Below are 25,000 nucleotides of genomic sequence, written 5' to 3' on the forward strand. Positions count from 1 at the left end.
AATATAATATACATACTAAAATAAATTCCATAAAAGTATTAATTATAAAACAAACTACATAAACCCTGAAATGAATTGAAAATCAACAGTGTTTCGGATAAAACTTTCCGAAAAGTTAGAAAAAAAAAATTTATAAAAAGAAATTGAAACGTATATTTATTGTACAATAAGCTCAAAGCTAAGGCATGTCAGAAGAAGTAATGATGCTGTACAAATGTGAAAGGGAAAAAGCAATGTATATGGGAACTCTCGTATAAAATCATGATTTGGGGATTTAGGTCAGTGGAACGTACAGGTAACATTTAGCCCCTGGCTTCTTCATCTCTAACCGCAAAATCTCTTGGTCTCCAACGAGAATGAATAACCGTATAGATACAACCTCTGATCATACCGACAGGTATTTAAAGTTTCTTCTCAGTTACATTAATGAGTTTCACTTGAGGACCCACCAGCTTGCTCCATCTCTGTCGTGGTATTCGTCGATACTCTCATCATAAAATACTATGTCGTCAGGCGACTTTTATCCGTTTCATTATTCAATTTTCTCCTGTAATAAAACTTTTTTATGTCATTTAATTTATAATTTATAAGTGGGGATTAAAAATGATTATTTTTTTTTTATACAAGTATTTTTATTTATTTAAAAATATTTAGTCAACATCCATCTCTGCTTTATCTTTAACTGCATTTTTAGTCTTTTCATTTTCTTTGTCTTTTTGCGCCGGCGAGCTTTCTGTATCAGGTGCATTATTGGTCATTAACATTTTTTTATTTTGCTCGACATGTCGTCTGCCAAAGCGTCGAAATACAAAGTTTGGAAGGTAACGCACGTCTCCGTCCCACTTGCGCAACATTTCGCACTGTGTTGAATTTAAGATGTTGGGTATTTCTACAAGTGAAATTGATTTTAATCAAATCATCAGATTTAAATAATGACAAAAATAGTTGCATAATATTATAAACTTTGTCAAAAAGAAATTGTATTATACGTTACACCAATAATTTACCTATTCCACAACCATTGTATTCATCTTCATCTCTTTCTTTACTCATTCGAAGTATATCTTCACGACTTGCATTACTTCGATTTTTTTTATTACGAACTTTATTCTTATCTGCTATTGTCTTCAGTTCTTCATCATACCTTGCAATATATCTAAAATTAAATTAATTAAATTATCTTCAAACCAATCAATTCTTTATCGTGCTAATTAAATTCTCTCAATTACAAAATTTTACTTACTTTTCGAGTAATTCAGCTGTTAATTCTGAAGTATATGGACATATTTTAGGTTTCATATGTTCTTTGAACCACAGCATTTTCTCTCTAATTAAATTTTGTTTCATCATACCTGTTTGTTTCATTTGTTCTCTTTTCACTATTCTGTAAATAATGAAAAATAAAATAAATTTAATCCAAATAAAAATAAAACTAATCTATAAAAGTATAATGATAATATTAATGATAATTATACAAACTTTTTGTTTTGTTTAACAATAGCGTTTACTTTTCTACTGTTGGGATGAAGCATTTTCTTTTGTTTGGATAATCCTTTTTTCAGAGCAACCGACTATAATAGAAACATTTCATTAAAATATGATAATTAGCATAACATTTTTTCAATTATTAAATGTATTTAGATTAAAATTACTTACCATTTTGACAAATATGTAGTTACTATTTTTTTAAGCGAAAACTCTTACGACTAACCTCAATAAAGTTATTCGAATTAACCAACAATAAATGAGAACGTAAAAACTGCACGGAAGTAGTTGATAAGTTATTTAAATAAGTCTAATGATTAAGAATGATAATGACAAAGTGTAACAAATTTAAGAAGGCCTTTAGAGCACGTGGAACTCACACTCACAAAGTGAACTATTATCGAAAAAAAAATATATAATGTTCAAAAACAGAAGTTTGGTGGCATCTTGTGGCGAAAATTAACTTCTTCGTTGTCGATAAGCTAGTCATACTAATACACTAATACAACTAATACAAATACATAGTGGGCGAGCAGGCGCTTACGCGCTTAAATACACTCTTTGACCGTGGTTGTGGTTGTGTGCAGTTTTGTGATCACATGTTTCTTGGATTTAAGCATACATATTTTTGTAACTCATAATATTATTTATTATAACAAATATATCAACTTAATTTAACGAAAAAAAAGAATAAAAATGGCTAATGAAATTGTTGAGGGGCAATTTAGTGACGCTGAAGAAGATACAATAGAGTAAGTTGTATATTTTTTCAAGTTATGTTTGGTTATGTCTTATGATGCAATAAACAACATTGACATTTGTATAATTTTTTTAAGGTTTAGTAATGCTAAAGAGAAGCCATTTAATTTAAATGCTGACATGTCTAAATTAGGAATCACCAACGAAGATCTTGAAAAGTTTGATGATTCTTATGAAATAAACGACGATGATTATGATTTCGATGATGATGAATATGATTATTACGATGAGGACGGTCAAAGGAGTCAAATTGATAACTCTAATCCGAATAAAAACGCTCAAGGAGTTTCTAATAAGATAACCAAATATCAGCCTAAAGATAAATTATCTCGTAGATATTCTAATAAAATCAATATTGAAAAGTATGAAGAACTGTCAATACCACATGGTGCAGCTAATGTTTTAAATGAATCAAACAAAAGAATAGACAACCAACGAATCAGAAATAAAGATAAGCATGATCGTGCTACGGTCGAACAAGTCTTAGATCCTCGAACTAGAATGATATTATTTAAAATGTTAAATCACGGATTTATCAATTTAATTGATGGTTGTATTTCCACAGGAAAGGAAGCAAATGTCTATTGGGGTGAATCGAAAACAGGTATCGAATTGGCAATCAAAATTTACAAAACATCTATTCTTCATTTTAAAGATCGAGACAAATATGTTACTGGAGAATTTAGATGGCGGCATGGATATTGTCGTCGAAATCCTCGGAAAATGGTCCAGATGTGGGCAGAAAAGGAATTTAGAAATTTAACAAGGTTGATTAAAAACGGAGTATCAGCACCCAATCCTATTTATTTACGTGGTAACGTTCTTCTTATGGATTTCATTGGTTCTAATCGTTGGCCAGCTCCGAAACTCAAAGATGCTGTCTTGAAATCATCAAAACCACGAAAACTTTACAGAGAATGTATTGAAATGATGTGGCGAATCTACAATAAATCTCGACTTGTTCATGCTGACTTGAGTGAATACAATTTGCTGTACTTTAATGATTCAATTGTTGTTATTGATGTTTCTCAAGCAGTTGAACACGATCACCCGATGGCTTTACAATTTTTAATGAAAGATTGTACAAACATCACTGAATTCTTCCGCAAAAATGATGTCGCTGTCATGTCTGTAAAACAATTATTCGAATTTATCACCGATCCCACCGTTACTGAAGAAAATATGGATGATTATTTAGATGCTGTGTCTGAAAGCGTTTTAAATGATCAAGAATTTAGTGATCCAACAAAAATTGTTGAAGTTGAAGTTTTCAAACAAGCTTACATTCCACAAAATCTTACACAAGTCGTAGATATTGAACGGGATATTGATCTTGCTAAATCTGGAAAACAAGATTTAATTTATAAAACGTTAGTTGGATTGAAAGCCGATCTTCAAACAGCAAAAGTTCCTAAAATTCTTGAAGATAAAAATATGCATGAGAAATCGAATGATAATAATATTTCTGATAATAACGAAGAGTCAGATAATTCCGAAGAGTGTTCTGATGATGATAGTTGTGATAATGAAGATGATGATGATGATGATGATGATGATAATAATAATGAGTTTATAAGACGCAAAGATGAAACTCCTGAAGAAAAAAAGGTAAACTATATTGTTTATTAAAAAAATATTAATAAAATGGTATAGAACGAAATATTTATATTTTTTTAATTAATCTTGATTTCAGGCTCGGAAGAAGAAAATTAAAGAAATGCAAGCAGAGAAGCGGAAAGTTAAAGTGAAAAAACATGTAAAGAAAAGGAAAGAACGTTTGGCAAAGAAAAAATAAATTGTAAAAACAATTAACATACGTATGAATGTATATTATTTAATATAAATAATAAAATTGTTCTATAAAAATAATTCTTTTGACAGTTCTTCTTTCATTGGAAAACTCGCCTGAGTTGCAGCTTTCAAAACACTTTCTTTAGCAACATGACAAGCTCTTCTAATTTGTTCTTTTAACGTTAAACTTGGATGATAAGCTATAAAGTATGCTAGGGCACCTAAAAATGCATCTCCAGCGCCCTAATAATTTAAAATATAATTTTTTGTATTGTAAATAGCATTAAAATGAACAAATTACAAATAATTATAACTTACAGTGGTATCAACAGGTTTCACTTTTTCAACAGGAACATGAACCATTTTTGGATTATCACGAGATGCAAACACAGCTCCTTCAGCACCAAGGGTGATTATTACAGTATTACAGCCCAGCTTAAAAAATTTATTCAAAGCTTCTTGCGTATTTTTTAACGTCAGTGGTTCGATTCCACTCATAACTTCAGCCTATTAAAAAAATTCATTCATAATTATTTACTTTTTCTTTAATTTAACAATTATTCTAGTTATGAAAAATGATTCGATACCTCAGTCTCATTAACACAAAATATATCACAATTTTTTAGAACATTCAAGTCAGGATTTGCTAAAGCAGGTGCTCCATTTACTATAGAAATTCCTGTAATGAAGTTTTATAGTTTAGTTATTGAAAAATAGTATCGACTCAGTATACGAATAATAGTAATTTAAAAAAAAAATATATACCATGGCCTTTATGAAGCTCCAAAGCACGCAGAGTAGTCTTTAGAGAAGTTTCAAACTGAGCTAAAAGAACAGCTGCCTTTTTGACAGCATCTTCTGCTTCATCAACATCTGCAGGACTCAGCAATGTATTTGCACCAGGAACAATTACAATCTTATTATCTCCTTCAATAAAAATAAGATCAATATTAATAAATACTAAAATAAAAAACTAGTACTGATGAAATAAAGTTACTAACCATTATCATCAACAATAATTTGAGCAATTCCACTACTAATATTTTTTCGTAGTTTTATATATTTTGTATCGATATTAAATGACTTAAGAGCTTGAAAATATTCATCTCCAAAAATATCCAATCCCAGCTATAAACAAAAAATTACATTAAAAATGATCGATTATATAAAAATTTTCTGAATAAATATTCATTAAAGTTTTATACAGAAGCAATCAGCGTAGTTGATGCTCCAAGCTTAGCAGCAGCAACACATTGGTTTGCTCCTTTGCCTCCCCAAGATCTTTTAAATTCTTTGCCAAGTACGGTTTCTCCAGCTTTAGGTAGACGTTCAACATTGCTGCAAAAAATCATTATTAAATTTATTCCTAATATGAATTAGATGTGTAAAGTAAATTTATGGGATAATAATATTTACCTTATAAAATCGACCATGCAAGACCCAACCACAACGATTAATTTTGACATTTTATCAATTAAATTATATTTTCATGAAAAATTTTATATTCACAGTTTAAATTACCAATAGCCACTATTATCGTATAAATTGATATAAAAATTATTATCTTGTTTAATAAAGTTTATCTAAATTTAATTTTTTTATTTAATTAAAAAATACTTTATTTAATGTTACAATATAAATTAATCTAAGTAAGTACATTCTTTCTTATCAGTTATTATTGTTATAATTTTTTTTTTCATTTTTCTTTATCATTCAATAAACAAAAATGTATAAACAAGACAAATGAAACTTGTGACATCTCGAGAATGTCTCAGAACATACATATGAAAAATATGAAAATACAATAATATTTTAAAATATTATTACCAACACATCCTCGCTAACATGGGTATTTACTTTCTCGACAGTAGGCTTGGCAGACATTGAAAAAATAAATGAAAAATAATAATATGAGTGTACGCCATGTATTAGTGATTGCTTTGTTATTCATAAATATTACCACAATTCATGATTAAATAATATTAATTATCATTTAACAATTGTAATAAAACAAGTGTTGTTTTAAAAAAAATTACAAATAAAATAACAAATATGTTTGTTAATCAGATTAAGTTCGTGTAAATACGCATTTGCAACATGGCCGAACAAAGCAAAATCGCAAGAGAGTTGTGAGTGTTACGCATTGCAGGCCAAGTACTTCCATCACAAAGTGGACTTTTTGAAAGTAAAAAAACACAATTGTTCTACTGACAGTAATACAAACTAATGTGTAATTCATGATTAGCAAAAAATAATTTAAAAGTTCAAAAGGCCTAACTTGCTCAAGGAAGCTAATAATCGCTGATTATCCAAATGTTTTTATTTCGGTCCAAATGTTGTTATGACTACTATAGGTTTTTCTATGATTTTGCTCGATTAAAATTATAAATTATTATATTTAATTATAAGAGCAAGAATGTTTGTATACGACTGATTTATAGTAAACATCGTCAAGTACTTGCTCGATGACCGGTTTAAATGATAATATTCGTTTTCGTTCAATCGAGATGATCTTGACGATGTGTGATTTGTTTAAATTATGATGATTAGCTTGTAAATATTGCTAAATGCGTACTATGGATATCGAGGTGGAGACGAGCAAAGTTGATGGAATTGGCGAAACTAATCCCGGTTGTTCCGGGTATTCTGGAATGGTTCATAGTAAAAAAGTCATTAAACATGCCTTGCGTCAACAAGCGAAAAGACGGAGAAAAAATACAACAATTGCATCGGGTAATTCACGAACACTTCCTCGAATTGTTGTTAAACCTCTTGCACCTCCACCGGCTCCGTCGCCGCCTCCACCAACTAATGATCCACCGCTTTCAATACCTAATATGCAGCACTCTATAATAGGTAATTAATTAATTTATTTATTTATTTAACAATTACAGTATTATTGGATTGAAATTATTATTCGTTATAATTATTTCTTAGTCGAAGAGCCAGCTGCAACGATGAGAGAAGTCTTAGCAAGTTTACCAGGGTTTAGTCTTAAGTCTAGTAGAAGACGTTCTACGAAAAGACTCTCTGCAGCCGCACAGTTGGAGGCAGGTTTAGTAGACTTAGAGTCCCCAGCTAGTATCCTTGCGAGCACAAGTCTTCGGGCGTTGTTAAACAGGCATACCTTCCAAGGACTTCCTCCGTTGTATCAGAGGAAGCTCGCTCAATTATTGCCTGCTGTCGATAGACAAGTAATTTCAAATAATATTTTTCTACTAAACCATTTCTTCAATTGTGTTTTAAAAAAATAAAAATTAATATAGTAATAGTTATTTAAAACTTATTTACTTTTTTAGGATGCTGCTACTTCTGGACTAAATAACGAATTTTTTGCTCGCGCTTGTTTAGAATGGCGTAAACGACTAGCTGAGGGTGAATTTACGCCTGAAAATCAGCAAAGACTGAAAATGGAAGCGGAAAAGGATAAAAATAAACTCGATCCTTGGAAACTTAAACACTTTGAGCCTATCTGGGGTGAAAAGAGAGAACCTAAATTTAGACTTGGATTGCACTGTATGAATGAACCAAGAACTGGAGGAGCAGTTACAAGGTCGAGTTTACGCCTTAGATTAGAGTCTACCCATGAGCAATATACGCCTGAATTATATCAACGACCTGTTATAACTACCGAAAAAATAGAAGAGACTGATGCTCCGACTAGAATAAATCCACCGGTCCCTGAGACTCCAAGTATTAATTCTGACACGTCACATGAATCTTTATTAAAGGATACTACGATTCCTGAAATAGATAATAGACTGGAGGAGCAACCACCTAGTGATAATATTGTAGAAACAGTAATAACTAATGGAATAATTGAAAAAGAAAGTAATGAAGAAGAATATAAAGAAGAGTTGGAGAAACTTGAAAGTCCTTTAGAAACAGAAATTCCAATGGAAACTAATCAAACAAATATTTCTGAAATTATTGAAGTCGAAATTCAGCCTGAAGAAGAATCTAAGGAACCAGAAATAATACCATCACCGAGTCCTGAGGAAAAAATTCACTTGGAAGAACAAATTATTCAAGTACTAACGCCTGTTGTTACAGAAGAAATTACAACAGTAGTTACGAGTGTGACACCGACAATGATTGTAACCGAGTCAGATTTAGAACATTCGCAAGAATTTACAGTCGGCGAGCAAATTGAGTGTCAATCTCAGGACGAGTGTGATACAATCACAGAGCTTACAATGAGTTTATCTGAAGTGTCGGAAATCCAAGTAGATGTTGAAGATCATTTCGATGCACAATTTGATACTTCGAGAGCTGACAGTGATAAAATATTTGAGATATCTGAATGTGAAAATGCTGCTGCAGTTGAGAGTATATCAGCTCATGATTCTGTTAAATCTGATAGTCTTATTCTTGAAGATCACGATGTTATAAATGTTCAGATTAACGCAGATACCATTAGCGCTAATTCAGCAGACTCTGAACCTATTCCTGATGCTATGGAAATTGACAGCGAAACACTGCAACGTATTCATGAACTTGAGGTAAATAAGTATTTCAATTTTTTTTTTTTTTTTTTCATACAACAATAATAATAATAGTTAGATTTTATTTGTATCACTTTTTACATTTAGTGTTTTATAAATATTATTAAATTTTATTTTTAAAAATCATTTTTTTTTCATTAAAATTATTTCGTATAAAATAGTAAATTTTTAAATTGTTAAAACAAAAGTACGTATTTTTCGTTTCAAGTGCTAACTTACTGTAGTAAAAAAGTATGTCTATCAAAGTAATTTTTTTTCGACTGTTTTTATATAATAGTGAATAATTTAACTGTTTTAATTAATATTTAGGTACGAGGAGAAATGAGAGAAGCCTATGAAGAAATTTCCGGTTGTACGGAAGAAATAATTTATCCCATATTAGAAGGTATGGAAATAGGTTCTAATGGATCCGAAGAAACTGACACACAAGAAGTAACAGAAGCAACAGAAGATATTCGAGAACAGTCTGATATTGTAGAAATTAATGAAGATGAAGAACTTCGTGATGCTAATAACTATGTTTGTTCTGAAATGTTAGAATGTAGTTGGCCTGTAGATACCACTGTAACTAACAACAATACTACTATTGATGATAATTCAGTTAGTATATCTTAATTTATACATTAAATCTCTTGAAATAATTTATTTATAAGTTTTTAAATAATTTTTTCAGTCACATGAAGATCTTCAGGTTCCCTGGCCTTTGGTTGCAGCTGCTTTAGATGGCTCTGTTGCCGCAAATATTACAGTGACGACACAGGATGAGTGCAACGATACATCAACAACAACCGACTCAACAACGTCAAATCAGCAAGTTCAAGTTCAGCAGCAACAACAGCAATCACCATTTGTTAACGAAACTTCAACTGAGTCAGTCAACTGCATATCTTTGCCAGTTGTCCAAAGTACACCCTTCCAGTCTGATGGAATGACAATAAGTGCCCCAGTCACTAGTTGTCTTTTAAAAAATGTTCAAACATCACAAAGTCCGCCCATTATTGCTTTTCCAACTCTGCAACCCATACGATTTGTTCCTACGCGATTACATGCAAGCCATGATAATACCCCAACGACGACGTTGACGAGTACATTACCAACACGAATCTCAACCCAACAACATAGTCAAACTACACACCATGTTAATGTCACTCGCTCAACGGAAGAAATTGTTCAACTGGCCCAAAATAACATGGCTCGTGTTAATCCACCTAATAACATTAATATCAGAAGCAATTCAATTCCACCACATCAACATGTTCAAGCAACAGTTAGTGTTACCACTGCGGGACATCCACAAAGTGCAATAGTAGTTCAACATCAAACTCCGATTCCAGTAACTCAATCTCGGCCGATTGTTGCAAATATGCAACCGCAGCAGTTCACAAATACTAATGTTACTGCCAGATCGGCACGTTCTTCAGGCCCAGGGAGCTATCGTGGTTCAAGAAATGGTAACAAAGAACAAAGCAGTAGTAGATCAAGAAGCTCGACTAAAGAACCGCCTGGAGCTGTTAATTTAGAACGAAGTTATCAAATTTGTCAAGCGGTTAGTTTTAAATAAAATCCGTTACTGATTCATCACTAATATTTATAAATAGTTTTTATATCTTTTAATAATTTACCTTTTTTTTTAATTTTTTATCCAGGTTATTCAAAGTTCACCAAATAGAGATCAATTGAAAGCTCACTTAAAACCACCACCCAGTCTGCTTGCTCGTGGAGACGGTGCATTTACCACAAACAAATCTGGTGGTCGCACAATAACAACTGTTAAAACACAAAAATCACATCAAACATCACATCAACATCAAAAACATAGTCAAAATAAAACTCAAGCTGTAATGCTGAGACAAGTGTTTGCAACAGCGCGTCAGCCAGCGCCTATTGAGGTTTGTATAGCCTATTATAAATAATATTATTATTTAAAAGTTTTTTACTAATGCGCAAAGATTTTAAAGATGAACTCAGGTAAATTCATAACATTAGAGTAAACTATTACTAAATTGCATCAAAATTAAACAAAAACACTTATTGCTATTCTTTTTCAGGTGACAGAAAATAGCAATACTGCAGTCGCACAACTTAGTACTAACGGTGCCGGTAATTTCGGGCAATACATCTTAGTACAAAGAACTGGAGTAAGTGATGGGGCACCACGTGCTTCATCAGCTCCACCTTTGCCGCCTCAAATCACAGGAATCGGTGTGGGAGTTCACTTAGTACGAGGTCGACCTGCGAGTGCTGGTGAAGGATCACATCAAGCTGTTACGCTGAAAGCGAGAGGAACCTCAGACGGTAGAGGTAATGGAGGAGCTGAGCCGGGTGCACCAGGTATAATTATGGGTGGTGATCCTCCACCTCCTTGTGAATGTACTATCCGCGGTGCCATGGTTATTTGTCGTCAGTGTGGAGCATTTTGTCATGACGATTGTATCGGACCTCAACGTATTTGTGCGACGTGTCTTATACGCTGACGTTAAAAATGCAAATTAAGATAACTTGATATTTCTATGAAAAACTTGAAATCATGTGAAGTCATGAGATTTCGTGTTATATCCATGACGTGATACTAAAAGTCTTTATTTACGATAAAAAGCGAGAGTGAAAAATTAAAAAGAATGAAGTTAAAAATAAGCTCATGTATCGTATATCGTCGCATTTGCAATTAAGTTATTTTTCTTACTCACAAAAGTCTTATCTATATTTTTTTTAATAATTCGTATAGTGTACTTGTTTCTTCAATCTTGCTATGAAAAATTTTTAAAAATAAATTACATGCGGCTTCTTTTTGCATAAACTATATATTATAAAAAATTTTAGATGTAATTTTATTTTTAGTTTTAAAAATTGTATAAAAAAAATCAGCTCATTTTTCTAATTATCAGCTAAATTATACTTGTTCTACAGTTAAACTATAAATTAAATTGTTAAATTAATTATTGGTACAAAAAAATATCAATTGTGATGTATATCATTTGTTTTTACAGTACGAACGTCCACAATGGAGCTTGCTTTGATCTATGATGTTTAATTAATAAATAAAATACCGAAGTTAAAGGTGCAGATGTCTAAAAAAAAAAAAAAAATCAATAGAATTTTTGTTTTCCTCTTATACGTTCAATATGCGTCAAAGCTCAACATTGAAAAAATGTAGAAAATGAATGCATTAAACAAAATTATTAAAAAATGAAACAACTAAGAAAGAAAATGTTTTCATCACAAAATAATGAAATTTGATGACGAGATTTGGAGGCACAGAGTATATAACTCTCATCTCGTTTTTGATATTCTACTCGTTTTAAAATCAATGCAAGATTGTTCATAAAAATAAAATAAAAAGCTACACAAGCATACACATCTAAAACAAAACGGTGAATAGTACAACAACGTATACAATTGTAAAATGTATGCCTAGAAATCAACAAATTAAATACTTAGATTAAAACTAATTTGGGTGGTTTGTTAATCAATTTAATTAATGTAGTCTATTCACATTTTTTTTCTATCCTCTTTTTATTGTTTATAATATTTATATTTTTGTTATAATAATACTTCTGTTATTGGAATATTAAGGAGAAATAATTTTATAATAATTATTTAATTGGATATACATATTTTTTATTTTTTTTTTTACTATTTATCAATCTGTTTCTTTTTTCTTGATATAGATTGTATTTAACAACGTTTTATGGATTACTCACAAACTTACTATTTTATCATTTATCATAAATTGAAAGTTGTGAGTAAATAATTACAAGTTCGTTGTTAGATTTTATACATTTTATTAATTAAAATCAGTGTTTATATTCTTTTCTTATAAATGCACCATTATGGAAGTATATTTTTTTTTGCTGTTATGATAGCTCTTATAATTTCTGTCACAAAACAAAAAGCCTTATTTATTTACCTTATGCAATATTTTTTCTAAAAAACATTAATATTAATAATACTAACAAAATAATTTAAAAAAGACAACATATTGTATCATAAAATCCTCGAGAAGAAAAAAAAAATTGCAGAATAGATTTCACTTAAAATATCAGTAGAGCCATATGAAATAGAACATAGTACTTGATAAAGATTTTCGCATTTTTATTATTCAGCGGACAGTGTACGAAATTTAAATAGTTGTTCAGAAAATATTATTTACGCAATTTTTAGTTAAATTTATCATTGGATCATAAATCAATATATAAATGATAACAATAATATTTCAATGTTGTTTATAAATAATATAAATAAATTAATCTAAAATACTTTTCGGATTAATATTCAAGTTCAGAAGACAGAATAAATTTTATCTTAAAAAAATTACAATAATTTCAAGAATTTATCAAACAAAGATTTTTCGTAATTTTTATTTTTGTTATTTACTTTTATTGTTTGAGAGCATTTAGAATTTTAACATTTTATACATTAACATTATATAGTACCTTTTTATTATTGATTACAGAGTTTTCCGAAAGTTATAATTTGAATCCTAACAATTTTCGTCAAGTAACAAGATTAATGTGGAGGAGAAAAAATATTAAATTTGTATAATTTGATTTTTATTAATGCAATTTCGAATAAGCTTTCAAAATTGATTTTCAATAATTAAGAGAAAAAGATCATTTTCGGCTATTTTAATCATAATAAATATAAGCAATAATTTTAAATAATTAATACAAAGAATAAATAGTAATAAAATTAATTTAAGAATTTATATAAATGTTGAAATGCTAAAAAATGCGATAAAATTGAAGGTCCGCTAATTTCTTATAGATTACAATTAAATTACTTTTGACTTTATTTTCTTTTTTTTTTTTTTTATCATTAATTAAAAATTTATTCATATAACAAATAAAAAATATTTCATATCAACTCATTAATTAAATTAATTTGTGACATCGTCGTATATTGGTCTCAGACAGCAAGGAAAATGTCATTTGCACTTGAACATACATCATACATGGTAGTTATATCTTTCAACGGAATAATATTTTAATATTCATATATCACTTTTTCTATAATTATTATTAATTATTAATTAATAATTTAATTCTTACCAACTAATATATTAAATTGATTTTTTTATATTTATTTATGTAATTAGTATTAATATGAATTCATCTTTGATGTCCCGCTGTTAATTTTTACTCAAATTTTTTCAGTCAACGGCGATATAAATTAATAAACAATATGTAAAGGGGGCCAGCCCGTATTTTTAGAAGAAAAAAAAAAAGTACTACAGTAGCATACTATGATATTTATCTATTATCAACTGGATTTTGATGGAAACAAGGTTGCTAATTTCAATCATTTGCTTGTTATACATTGATTGGACAAAATCATGTCAACATCGTCAAAACAAAATAATATTTAATAGTTTTCATAGCGTGAAACTAAGTCATTATATGATAATGTTTACTTCAATTACTTACATGTATTTTAACGATCAACATTAAATACTTGCATACAGATACCGAGTCAATGGAGTAAATGGCAAGAGTCGAGCATTTGTAATCATAATCACAAGCATATAGTTTCATTTTCTTTAATAGAACAAAAAATTAAGCAACAATACTTTTTTTTTTATTGTTGTTAACTTATTTTCTCAGAGTTACTTTTAATTAAACTTAATCTCTTTTATTTCTCCAGCATTTATGTACATGCATTCTATATACTTCTAGTTTTTATAATTATTTATTTACTTTTCTTTACTCAATTAGTCAATTGTATATTATAAACTGTCAACCATTTTTTCCTGAAAATGAATTTATAATATACCGAGTAATAATAGTATATATCATGAGAATTGACTTATTTAATCAAGTTGTACTCTATTTGTCGTTAATTATTTTTTTGTTTGACACTTTCACTATATACCAATTAGGCCACGAGTTTACCACCGTCAAATTGCGGCAATAATTTGACAAATGTTATTTACCACATTTGTGTAATTAATTATCCAGTCTACTAAATACAATAATCCTCCTCGATAGTTTTTGTTTGTTTTTAAGAAAAAATACTACACGCTGATAAATATTTGATACTTTGGGCCCCGATAAATATATATATATATCTACAATAATATCGCCATCATTCGTTTTTTTTAACACGCTTTTTTTCTCTCTTACTCTTGTTTCGAACTACATTTAACACATCTATCTATTTAATCTACAGCAATGACTTCAATTTAATGGCTGCGTTCAGGTTTATTAAGTTCTGAGCAGGGCTGACTTTATCTACCAAAAAAATTAATTTTAGACACACTTAAATAAATATACCTTGCATTGTTTTATTATAGATTTTTAAAAAAAATAATACAATTCTTTTAAGTTGTTGCTATAAGATATGCTCAGATCTGCTAAGAATTTAGTAAACTTGAATGCAGCTAATAATTTAATATGAATTTAAACATATGCTGGTGAAAGATTGAGAGTCAAACGTGATATAACATTGTTGCGTATTGTCGCTCGGGTACTACGTGAACTTTTAATAATCTGAATTACCATAATACGACAATCATGACAAACAACCATTGATACGCCTCGAAGCCGCTCTGCTACAAGAGGTTCATTTCCAATACCTGGACCAAGACTGCCGATAGCACTATTACTCATACGACTTGGACTACCGCCAACTTTGGGATACCTACTGCTCGTAAAAATATTATTAGTAAAAATATAAATATATACATACTACTATTAGTGAATTAATTAATTAAAAAACTGTAATATACCTCCTATCTAAAAGATCGTCTCGTCGACCTAAAGATGTAGGTGTCGAACCAGGAGTAAGATTGTCAGCTGGCGTTCCAGGATTCGGTGTTGACAATGGTGTTCCGTTATTTAAGGCTGGATCATGACGTCGGTGAGCAGGTGATGCTGGAGCAGATCCAACTGCGCCACCAGGTCTTGGCCAAGGGCCTTTAGTGGAATCAGGTTCTGAAGTCGATGGAGAAAGAAGTAATCCAGGTGACAGTAATACTACAGGTACATGGGCAAAATGTTCTGTTGGGATACGCATCTGCGGGACATATTTGAAATCAATATATTAGTAACTAGAGACTTTAAATAGTGAGCTAGAAGAATACTGATCAAGATATTTGATAAATTAAATAAGAATATACCTTTGAGTAGCACTTGACACAGACAGTTCTTTCACAAAGTCTACATCTTTGTCCCCAAGGACCGAGGATACCAAAGCGTGTTTTCAAGCATAAGAAACACACTCGACGTTTTTCAACGTCTTCTTTTACTCTCCCCTCAACGGGCAATGATTCCAACTCGGCTTTTGTTAAAACACTACGGATGTGAACTATTTCTTCAAGAGTTAACGAAAGTCTTTCATCAAGAAACATGTCACCAAGGGATGGTTTCTGTATTTCATAAAGTAAAATTAGTTGCAATATATACTAATGTAACAATATTTTTTATTTAAAAGTAAAACTCACCCTTTCATTGTCAGATTGTGTATGATGATCACTTTCAGGTTCAACCGTGGTGTGTGATTTCATGAGAATCCTTTCTCTGGTACGAGGACTAATACTTGGACTTACATTCGGACTAGGACTTAAACTCATTCGAATATCGTTTCCGATAACTCCAGCACGCTGACGACTTTGAGGCCGCGAGTGTGGCACTGAACAAGTCCCGGAGAATGCAATCAAAGGTTTTGTGCTACAACGACCAGTATGTTTTCGTGCTGATGCCCGTCTCGATGGACATTGTGTTGCTAAATCATACGATTCCAGTTGAGCGTCGCAGAATCGATGATATTCATTTTGTGTCAAGCGAAGTTTTCCTGTTTTTCTCCAAGGATTCGCTGAACTTTTATCATCCTCATCATCAATGTCACCACTAACATGAGGTTTGCCTCCAAACCATTTAGATTTTTGATACATATCATTTTCATTGTCTGCAGGCTCATCATCGTCGTCAAATCTAGTCACTGCATATTCATCATCTTCATCATCGTCATCTTCATCATCTTCTTCAATATCAAGCTATAGATTAACAAAAAAAATTAAATATGTACATTTTTATGGTTACAGTAATAATAATAATAATAAAAAAAAAATAAAATAAATAAATAACAATAATAATTTGAATGTTTACTTTAAAATCGACTGGAATAAGTTTTCTCTGTTGTTTTTTGATATCTTGATCTCCAGTTTTTGATTCTACCGCCTCCTGTCCACTATCTGTATTAACAAATAAAATAAACGATTTAATAAAAATGAGAAAACTTTAAAAATGATAAATATAAAACCCACACTTTAGATTTTTATAAGATTATAGATTGACAGATTGATCATGATGTGACATGTCAAGAAAATTCATGTGCCAACTGTTTCACAATAGCCAACTACCTCGCATAAAAAATACAAAAATAATGGATGATACATGAGATGACGGTGATGATGATTACCTGATCCCCTAATTCGTCTCCTACACTTACGATTCCGAGCCTTAGCCTCAGTAGGCTTACTGAACCGTTGACGGGGCTTCGGAACTGGATGCGAACCTTGACCTTCTGAATGACGCCACTGAGCTGCAACATCCTGAGCTGATTCCTGCTCTTGTACCTGTTCAGCTTGAGCTGGTGGAACTTCACCTAATACAATACGACGTGGTTCACCACCAACTGCTAGCAGCATTGCGTATTTTTAGACTAAATCCTCATAGAATACACAAAAACCTTTAGCTCAGACTTGACTTCATTTTGTTTCTTTTAAAGACGATAAATATTTATCACATTTCGATTTTGATCCACAATAAAATATTAGCACTACCTCCATCATATTAATATTCAAATTTTTAATCGATTGTTTCCAATGATAAAATAAAAAAAAATAAATGACGTGATACGTGTATATAACTTACAATGATGACTAACTCTTGGTTAAAGGTTTTCGCGGTGACTATTTACAGTGCACGAGGAAATTTATCGGATAGTTTAAGGTCTATATACACGCGCGGGCGCACCTCTACTTTTATTCTCTCTGTTATACGACCATGCGATTATTGATCGTCTTTCACTGACTGGAGGGTTGCTCTCCCTTTTCGTGGTCACCCGGAATTTACTAGGCAAATATGTCAGAGAAATAAAAATGGAGAAGCCCAACAGTTGCGCAAGGTAAGAAACACCTGTTTCAACTCAACATCTTGAGAACACTCTATATATTAATGAAAATTACATTACATTAATGAATTTTATTATCAAAAAACTAAACTAGAGCGTAATCAAAATATTATCTAAAGTTATAAAATTGTTTTCTATACTTTCGTTATTATTGAAAAATATTTATTTCTTGATGTCTTAATTAGTGACATATGGCAGGTAAAAATAAATATATGTATAACCGATAATAAATCTACAGGATTTATAATTCAATGCGCACGAGCCAGTTATGACGTAAGTCAACAGGATGACAATCATGATTATGAATCACTATAAGAAAATAATAGAAAGGTCATAGGGTTAGAGATAAAGGATAATTGAATTTTAAAATAGCCTGTAATTTAGTGCTGTGTAAAACTTTAGTGGCTACTTTTGAGCAGCTAGAGTTAAATCCAATAAACTACTTTTCCCAGTGAGCAAAAGGTTGAAATAATAATCTAATAGATAACTGACCTTTTTTCTCATTCAGTTGACGTTCCCGAAAAGATCTCAAAGGTCTAGGTGGTTTTTTAATACTTTCCATCAGTAATTCACGCATAGTAGATTGTTTTCTCCTAGGTGGCAATTGTCTTTCAGATGCCTATTGATATTATTAAAACAAATAATTAAATATACTTATTCGTGAAAAATAGAATTAAATTGTTAGTTTTAAACAAAAAGTTTACATACTTTTTTTAGTGGAGGTCTACTTCGAATAAATTCGAGAACTATGGCACGTGCATCTTTTGTCACACGTGGAGAAGGAGCTGGAGTTTTTTTAAGATTATATCTACGCTCTCTAATGTCATTCATGAGAATCTCATAAGGAGTCAATTCAAACTCAGTCCCACGTCCTTTACTGTGAGCACGGCCACGTTTTCCTAAGTTCTCTTCAACTTTTTTTAATTTTATTCCACGACGTAGCTCACCAATTACTTGTACCCAAAATCGTGCCTGAAAATTTCAACTATTGTTGTAAATTTCTTAAAAAAAAACAAAATAAAAAAAAAATTGTATTATACAATTGTATTTTTAAAAAATTTTAAAATATATGTATATATAATAATTTTCAAACAAATAACGACCATCTAAACCATGATAATGTGATTTTCAATATACATTTAAGTTAGTAGAGATGACATACTTGTATCGCTCGCCAAATCCTAATGTCAGTCTGGGAGAATAAATTTACGTGAAAATTAAATTTAAGTTAGTCGGTAAAAATTTTTAATTTGATTAAAAAACTATTTTATCGGTAAATATTTTTTTATAAATTAGATAAAAGACATCCTACCCAATCATCGTAGCCAAGAGTATCTAGCTGCTGACAAGATGCAACAGCCGGTTTTGGCTCCAAATGTTTAGAAAAGTGTTTGGGGTTATCTTGAAATCGTTCGACCGAAACTTGTTCCAGAAATTGCGTTAATTCAAGTGCTTCATGGACAAATGTACGGATGACTGCTCTGTAGTGAACATCGGCTTGCTCTTCAGTTCCCTGTACGTGTTTGATACAGACCTGAATTGAATGGAAAATAAAATTTAAATCAATATTTCCATTCATCAAAAATCTTTTTCTATATTTTATCATAGAAGTTTTTTAAATTATTACTTGAACAATATTTTTCAAACTGTAATAATCCGATTTGCTAATATATGAGCTACTTTCATGTGGATCATCCATTTCTGCTTCAGAATCACGTCCTATTCCTTCATCGTCAGTTTCATGCCGTTCTTCAGGTTCATATTCTATTTCATAAAAAAAAAAATGAGTAATGAGTTTTAAAATTTTTTTTTTAATAAAAAATCAAAATAAATCATACTAATTTAAATACCTTCATCACAGGAGGTCATCAAATTAATCAGATCTTTCAAATCCAAGGACAAACGTCTCTCTTCTTTTTGATCTAATCGAAAGTCTAGAGCGTTATAAATCAAAATTCCTAAGGAAAAAATGACCTGAAAATAAAACAAAAATATGCAACTGGTTCAGAATACAAAAAAGTAATTTAATCAATTATGGTTTTTTGTTAATTTTCTTACCTTCCTTTCCGATGAAGGCAGAGTATGTGAGCTTACATCTGATTTTACAGATCAAATAAACAAATGAATTTCAAGAAAAATTTATAACAGTCTGTTTACTTGTATCTTCAATTAATAAATAGTTTACTTACTTGTGGGCAAATCCAGTACAACATAACCTTCCTTGTGCAATAAAATTTGATTAAGATGAGTCAATTCTTGAAAATTATTAGGTCCAAGTGTAACAAGATATTTAGCAGTTTGATGACAAACAGCCCAAGCCTGCTCCTGTCCAATTGGTCCATTAAATGCCAGTAAGGTATCTTCAAGATTCAATGTGTCATCACAATTTAATTTACAGTTTAAACGACGAGTTCTGGGTTTAGGTACAGGTTTTTTTATTTTTTTTTCATCCATGTTTTTTTATTTTTTACGTGATTACTTTATCTTATAAATAATCGAAATTTATAAATATTTGATACTCCAATTTTTGCGAGAGGGACTTCACTCCAATATTATGATAAACTAGAATTAAATAAAATGTATTAAATAATGAGATAAGATTTAAATGATAACGATTAAAATACTTAGAAAGTTATAAAAAAAAAAACATTTGTTATATTTACCCTAAATTATGATATATTCTCTTAGTTTAACCCATTGACACAGAACAATTCGGATGGCAGTTTGGATGGAATAAAATATTGATAATTATAAATATAATATTGTGTTATAGAGAATTAATTCAAGACTAATTAAATAAATGTCAACTTTAAAGTATCTGTGGAAGGAATAGATAAGTATAAATATAACTCGTATTTATGTATAATTAATTTATGATATATTTAATTATTTGATAAAATAACTAAATCTTTTGCGATACAATTCTCTTTGAAGATCACTACGCTACTGCTAATAGTCCGACTATACTGTGTGCGATTGTGCGATTACTGCGTTCTTTTCTGCAGGTGAATACAGCTGATAGTGACTACACATGTATATATATATATATACCTTCTTACCTCTTATTTTCATTGACTTGAAGTTAGTCATTTGTATCCATACAACTGTACAATTTATTAAGAACCAGATATTTTCTAGAAGTTCAGGCAGTTCAGTGAGAATATATAGAAATAACCTGCAGACTATAGGTATCATTAAAAAAATAAAATTTTTTAATGTGAATTATTTATTTAATTATATTTTTAATAATAATCATGGTAAATCTTTTTAATCTATTTTAAGTTTGGATACTGTTCTACTGACATTTACTGAATTATAATGTTTAATAAAATTGTAAATTTATAATTTACCGACTACAAAAGTTAAATTGTAAGAATTAGAAAGTGAAGACAGCTTCATGGCATTTATGAGCCCAAATATTGTTTGACGTTTACGATAACATCCAGTGAGTGTTAAATACTACAAATCTCATTTTTCAACTACTCTAATAATAGTAATAATTTAATATATTAATGTTCGTGAATATTATTTCAGATCGTCGTAATATCATTTCACGATTTTACGATAAATTTTATTATTTAATTACTTAATCAAATAAAAATGGAAGCAGTACCAAGGTTACCTATGTTATCGTTCCAATTAAAAGTCAGCTCAGAACCTACGATTTTTGGACCAAAATTAAAACAAGTACGTAATTTACTTAATTTTAAAGTCATTACTTTATGCACTAAAAAATTTTAATATAATTGTAGTTTTATTCTACTGAATGATTCATTATCACTCACATAATCACTAATACAGTCGGTTTATATGATATATTGCATCATTTATTTACTCAAACTTTTTTGCAGTATATTCGTGACTTTTATAATGAAGACCCAGAGTCATACACAACTGAAATTCATCAACTGGAAAATCTTCGATCTATGGCAGTACGTCCACCGATAGCAGTAATAGGCTGTTCATTACTTAAAAAATATTATTGTCAATTGCATTTTGTTCAAAGTAGATTTCCTATGGGCATTGATGAACCTGCAGCAGTTCCTTTTTCATGGTAATGAATCAAAGATTTGAGTCTTAATTTAAAAATACTAATTCTTTTCGTTTATTTTAGGCGAGATACGTATGCAAATATGGTATTTAGTTTATCAAATATACGTTTCGAAATAATATCAATTTTATATAATATCGGTGCGATACACACACAATTAGGAGCTAAAACAGAACGTACATCAGCAGATGGTATGAAAATGGCGTGCTCCCATTTTCAATGCGCAGCTTGGGCATTTGAACACTTACAGAATAGTTATCCGCAGCCACCAGGAGTTGATATGGCGCCAGAATTAATGAAATTCATGCATCAGCTTTGTCTTGCTCAGGCTCAAGAATGTATTCTCGAAAAAAGTATGTTAGACAATCGCAAACCAACGATTGTAGCTAAAGTAGCTAAGCAAATCGTTGATTATTATGCACTAGCTTTATGGACATTAGAGCCTAGTAACAGTGAAGAGAGTACAATCGCTGATACAGTTGGATCAAAAACGTATAAAAGTTGGAAGACTTATGTCAAATTTAAACGTTCTTATCATACAGCAGTTACTCTGTTGTATCAAGGACTAGCCTCGGAAGAGCAGCAAAAAATGGGGGAGCGTGTTGCATTTTATAATGCTGCGTTAGCATCTTTAAATAGTGCACGACTGCTTCATGCTACTGCTAAAAGTTCCACTGGTATTATTGGAGTCACAGGTGAAAAAGAAGCTATCGAGGAAGCTCTTGTGTTTACTAATGACGTAATTGAAGGTAAAAGAAAGGCCGCAAAAAATGAAAATGAATTTATTTATCACGAAGAAGTACCTGAAAAAGATGCTTTACCTACAGTAAATGGCGCGTCATTAGTCAAAGGTATTTCTTTTAATGTAAATGATCCAGAAGTATCTGGACCGGATATTTTTGCAAGATTAGTACCTATGAAAGTTCATGAAGCAAGTTCACTTTATTCTGAAGAGAAAGCTAAAATTCTTCGATCAGTAGGTTCAAAAATTGAAGAAAAAGATCGAGATCTTGAAATGTTTCTTGCGTCATTAAAATTACAACATTTGAGTCTTTGGGATCCTGATCGTCTATTAGAAGCTGATACTTTGCCATTTCCAGAAGGATTAGCAGAAAGATGTGCTGCATTAAATGCTAAACCTACTGCTATTAAAGAACTTGAAGACATTACTGCAAAACTGTCAGCAACATATGGAGATGTTGAGACAATGCTAGAAAATATTGACAAACTACTTACAGAAGAAGATCAAAAAGAAAAAATGTACCAAGAAGCGATGGGCAAAAGACCTCCATCAATCGTGGCTACAGATTTAACAAGAGAAGCAAAAAAATATGAAGAAGCACATGCGAAAGCGTCGGAGAGTAATCAAGCTCTTCACCGAGCTATGTCACTTCATTTAAATAATCTTCAAAAGCTATCTCAGCCATTAGATCAACTCATGGCGAGCATACCTACAATTGATCGGAATACTAAAGGTGGAAATGAAACAGAAAAACAAAGTGTTCGAGAATTAAAAAGGATACTTGGAAAAGTAGAAGAAATGCAAAAACAGAGAAGTGAACTTTATTTAAAATTAAAAGAATCAATATCTCAAGATAATCTCACTCGAATTTTAGTAACTGCAACAGCTGAATCAACCCCTCTCGATACTCTTTTTGCAGAGCATCTCAAGAAACATCAGTCATTAGTTGATTTAATCGATCAGAATCTCCTGGCACAAGATAATATATTGACAGCTTTGACGGATGCTTATGCACGAACAATTGAAACTCGTAAATCTGTCGAAGAAATTATAAGAAAACGAGAATCGATGATAGCATCTCTTATTAATTCTTATGAGGCTTACGAAGACTTATTGGCTAAAGCATCAAAAGGTCTAGAATTTTATCGTAAATTAGAGATGAATGTTACAAAACTTTTGCAAAGAGTTAAAAGCACATGCAGAGTTCAAGAAGAAGAACGCGAACAAATTCTCGCGAAAAATGGTAAAACAAATTCAATTGAATCTACATTACCAATAATTCCTGAAAAGAAAAAAGGCTCAGGCATGAAGTTGAGAGACCACTTAGCGAATAGGCTAAAGAATAATCCATCTTATCAAAATCCTTATGGAGATAAACAAACTATTCCTGTTGCTCCAGTACAGCCGAATCCTCATACTACCGGTAAATCTTACTCCAATGAACATCACATCGGTCCTGATGGCATTCCTATTCATGCAGTTCCTCCTATGACGTCTGATTCAACACTTCAAGATCCTCAACAAATGTATCAGTACTATGGATATAACAATTATTATATGAACCAAGGAAGTAATTACATTCCTCAACATTACAATTATAATTCTACAAGTCAAAGTACATCAGTCCAAGGTTTTGCTAAATCCAATACTACTAATAGCGACCATATGTATCATCAAGCTAGCGGTTCTTCTAATACAGAAGTCGCAAGTAACAGTAGTCAATATGCGGGATACTTCAACCAGATAAACGAATCAGTGTCATTACTGCCGAATCAAACTCAATATCCTGGTCAAGTATATGAAGATACAAATCAATACTCTCAATACACAGATTACCGTACAAACCAAGGATATACTACAGCTAATACTGGTTATCAAAACATACAGGGTCAGCAGTCGAACTACAACCAACCGTATCAGGCTATGCCGCCTAATCAAACACCATCACCAGTTCCTGCTGGACAACTTCAGCCTATGAACGTAATTCAAGATTCAAATTCTCAAGTATCTAATATAAATGTTGGATCTCATCAATATGAGTATCAAAATGTTAATCGTGGAGCTTACGTTAGCCCCTATCAGCCAGTAGTACCGCAAATTCAACAACAACAAATTCAGCCACCAGTTTCTGAAAATATTACAAATTATTCTATAAACCAAGATAATCCTTCTTTGCCGTCATCGGTCCCACACAGTAGTGGGACCCTTTCTCAACAAATTTATCCACAAGAGACTACAAATTTACAGTATCCAGCTGCCCAGAATCTTCAGCAACCTCCTGCTCAAGCTGTTAATATAGGATACAATGTTCCAGAACAATATTTGACAAACAAAGCAACAGGTATCCATTCTAACGAGGCTTCTTCTGTGGCACCTACATATTCTGGTACTCCGTCGGACATTTCTGGAATAAATCAAACAGAATCACAGTACTACCATCATACTAATAATAATACTTTAATCCAAAACACAACACCTTATGTCCTTTCATCTCAACAGGGTTATATTGAAAGCGGACAACCAAGTGTACCGAGTTCC

At 31.1% G+C, this 25,000-nt stretch overlaps 6 protein-coding genes across 11 annotated transcripts; 3 read left to right on the plus strand and 3 right to left on the minus strand.

Moving 5' to 3' along the window:
* Window positions 1–121: 121 nt before the first annotated feature.
* LOC123274875 (translation machinery-associated protein 16) lies at window positions 122–1,896 on the minus strand. Its single transcript, XM_044742645.1, has 5 exons — window positions 1,657–1,896; window positions 1,480–1,571; window positions 1,244–1,384; window positions 1,008–1,156; window positions 122–889 (listed from the first exon to the last, which is right to left on the minus strand). The coding sequence occupies exons 1-5, from the start codon at window positions 1,657–1,659 to the stop codon at window positions 651–653; spliced, it is 624 nt and encodes a 207-aa protein (XP_044598580.1). The 5' UTR covers window positions 1,660–1,896; the 3' UTR covers window positions 122–650.
* Window positions 1,897–2,027: 131 nt separating this feature from the next.
* LOC123274872 (serine/threonine-protein kinase RIO1) lies at window positions 2,028–4,054 on the plus strand. Its single transcript, XM_044742643.1, has 3 exons — window positions 2,028–2,237; window positions 2,322–3,852; window positions 3,938–4,054. Exons 1-3 carry the CDS (start codon window positions 2,182–2,184, stop codon window positions 4,037–4,039), a joined length of 1,689 nt encoding a protein of 562 aa, XP_044598578.1. The 5' UTR covers window positions 2,028–2,181; the 3' UTR covers window positions 4,040–4,054.
* A 4-nt stretch (window positions 4,055–4,058) lies between these two features.
* Window positions 4,059–5,613, minus strand: LOC123274873 (ribokinase-like). The gene is made up of 7 exons (XM_044742644.1): window positions 5,452–5,613; window positions 5,241–5,373; window positions 5,037–5,163; window positions 4,801–4,962; window positions 4,623–4,714; window positions 4,354–4,542; window positions 4,059–4,278 (listed from the first exon to the last, which is right to left on the minus strand). The coding sequence occupies exons 1-7, from the start codon at window positions 5,499–5,501 to the stop codon at window positions 4,102–4,104; spliced, it is 930 nt and encodes a 309-aa protein (XP_044598579.1). The 5' UTR covers window positions 5,502–5,613; the 3' UTR covers window positions 4,059–4,101.
* A 346-nt stretch (window positions 5,614–5,959) lies between these two features.
* Window positions 5,960–11,989, plus strand: LOC123274877 (polycomb protein Asx-like). The gene is made up of 7 exons (XM_044742648.1): window positions 5,960–6,891; window positions 6,973–7,229; window positions 7,335–8,537; window positions 8,850–9,140; window positions 9,214–10,086; window positions 10,187–10,429; window positions 10,589–11,989. The coding sequence occupies exons 1-7, from the start codon at window positions 6,603–6,605 to the stop codon at window positions 11,012–11,014; spliced, it is 3,582 nt and encodes a 1,193-aa protein (XP_044598583.1). The 5' UTR covers window positions 5,960–6,602; the 3' UTR covers window positions 11,015–11,989.
* Window positions 11,990–12,305: 316 nt separating this feature from the next.
* LOC123274878 (protein spire) lies at window positions 12,306–20,499 on the minus strand. Of its 5 annotated transcripts, XM_044742651.1 has the most exons (16): window positions 20,333–20,499; window positions 19,859–20,231; window positions 19,728–19,765; window positions 19,520–19,643; window positions 19,297–19,433; window positions 18,982–19,203; window positions 18,832–18,861; window positions 18,378–18,641; window positions 18,162–18,288; window positions 16,956–17,141; window positions 16,643–16,728; window positions 15,979–16,530; window positions 15,655–15,903; window positions 15,265–15,551; window positions 14,923–15,179; window positions 12,306–14,724 (listed from the first exon to the last, which is right to left on the minus strand). In XM_044742651.1, exons 2-15 carry the CDS (start codon window positions 20,121–20,123, stop codon window positions 14,936–14,938), a joined length of 2,811 nt encoding a protein of 936 aa, XP_044598586.1. In that variant the 5' UTR covers window positions 20,124–20,231; window positions 20,333–20,499; the 3' UTR covers window positions 12,306–14,724; window positions 14,923–14,935. The 5 variants fall into 5 exon arrangements, with proteins under 5 accessions (XP_044598586.1, XP_044598585.1, XP_044598587.1 ...); XM_044742650.1 differs by having other exon boundaries at window positions 12,306–15,179; XM_044742652.1 differs by having other exon boundaries at window positions 12,306–15,179; window positions 16,986–17,141; window positions 20,333–20,498.
* A 108-nt stretch (window positions 20,500–20,607) lies between these two features.
* LOC123274876 (tyrosine-protein phosphatase non-receptor type 23-like) lies at window positions 20,608–25,000 on the plus strand (the record flags this gene model as incomplete). 2 transcript variants are annotated; one of them, XM_044742647.1, is given in 5 exon segments in its annotated part: window positions 20,608–20,674; window positions 20,808–21,114; window positions 21,204–21,356; window positions 21,521–21,723; window positions 21,784–25,000. In XM_044742647.1, coding segments are annotated over 3 exon segments (3,507 nt in total), but the record flags the coding sequence as incomplete, so codon positions are not given.

This window comes from Cotesia glomerata, unplaced genomic scaffold, assembly GCF_020080835.1.
Source record: "Cotesia glomerata isolate CgM1 unplaced genomic scaffold, MPM_Cglom_v2.3 scaffold_86, whole genome shotgun sequence".
NCBI lineage: Eukaryota > Metazoa > Arthropoda > Insecta > Hymenoptera > Braconidae > Cotesia > Cotesia glomerata.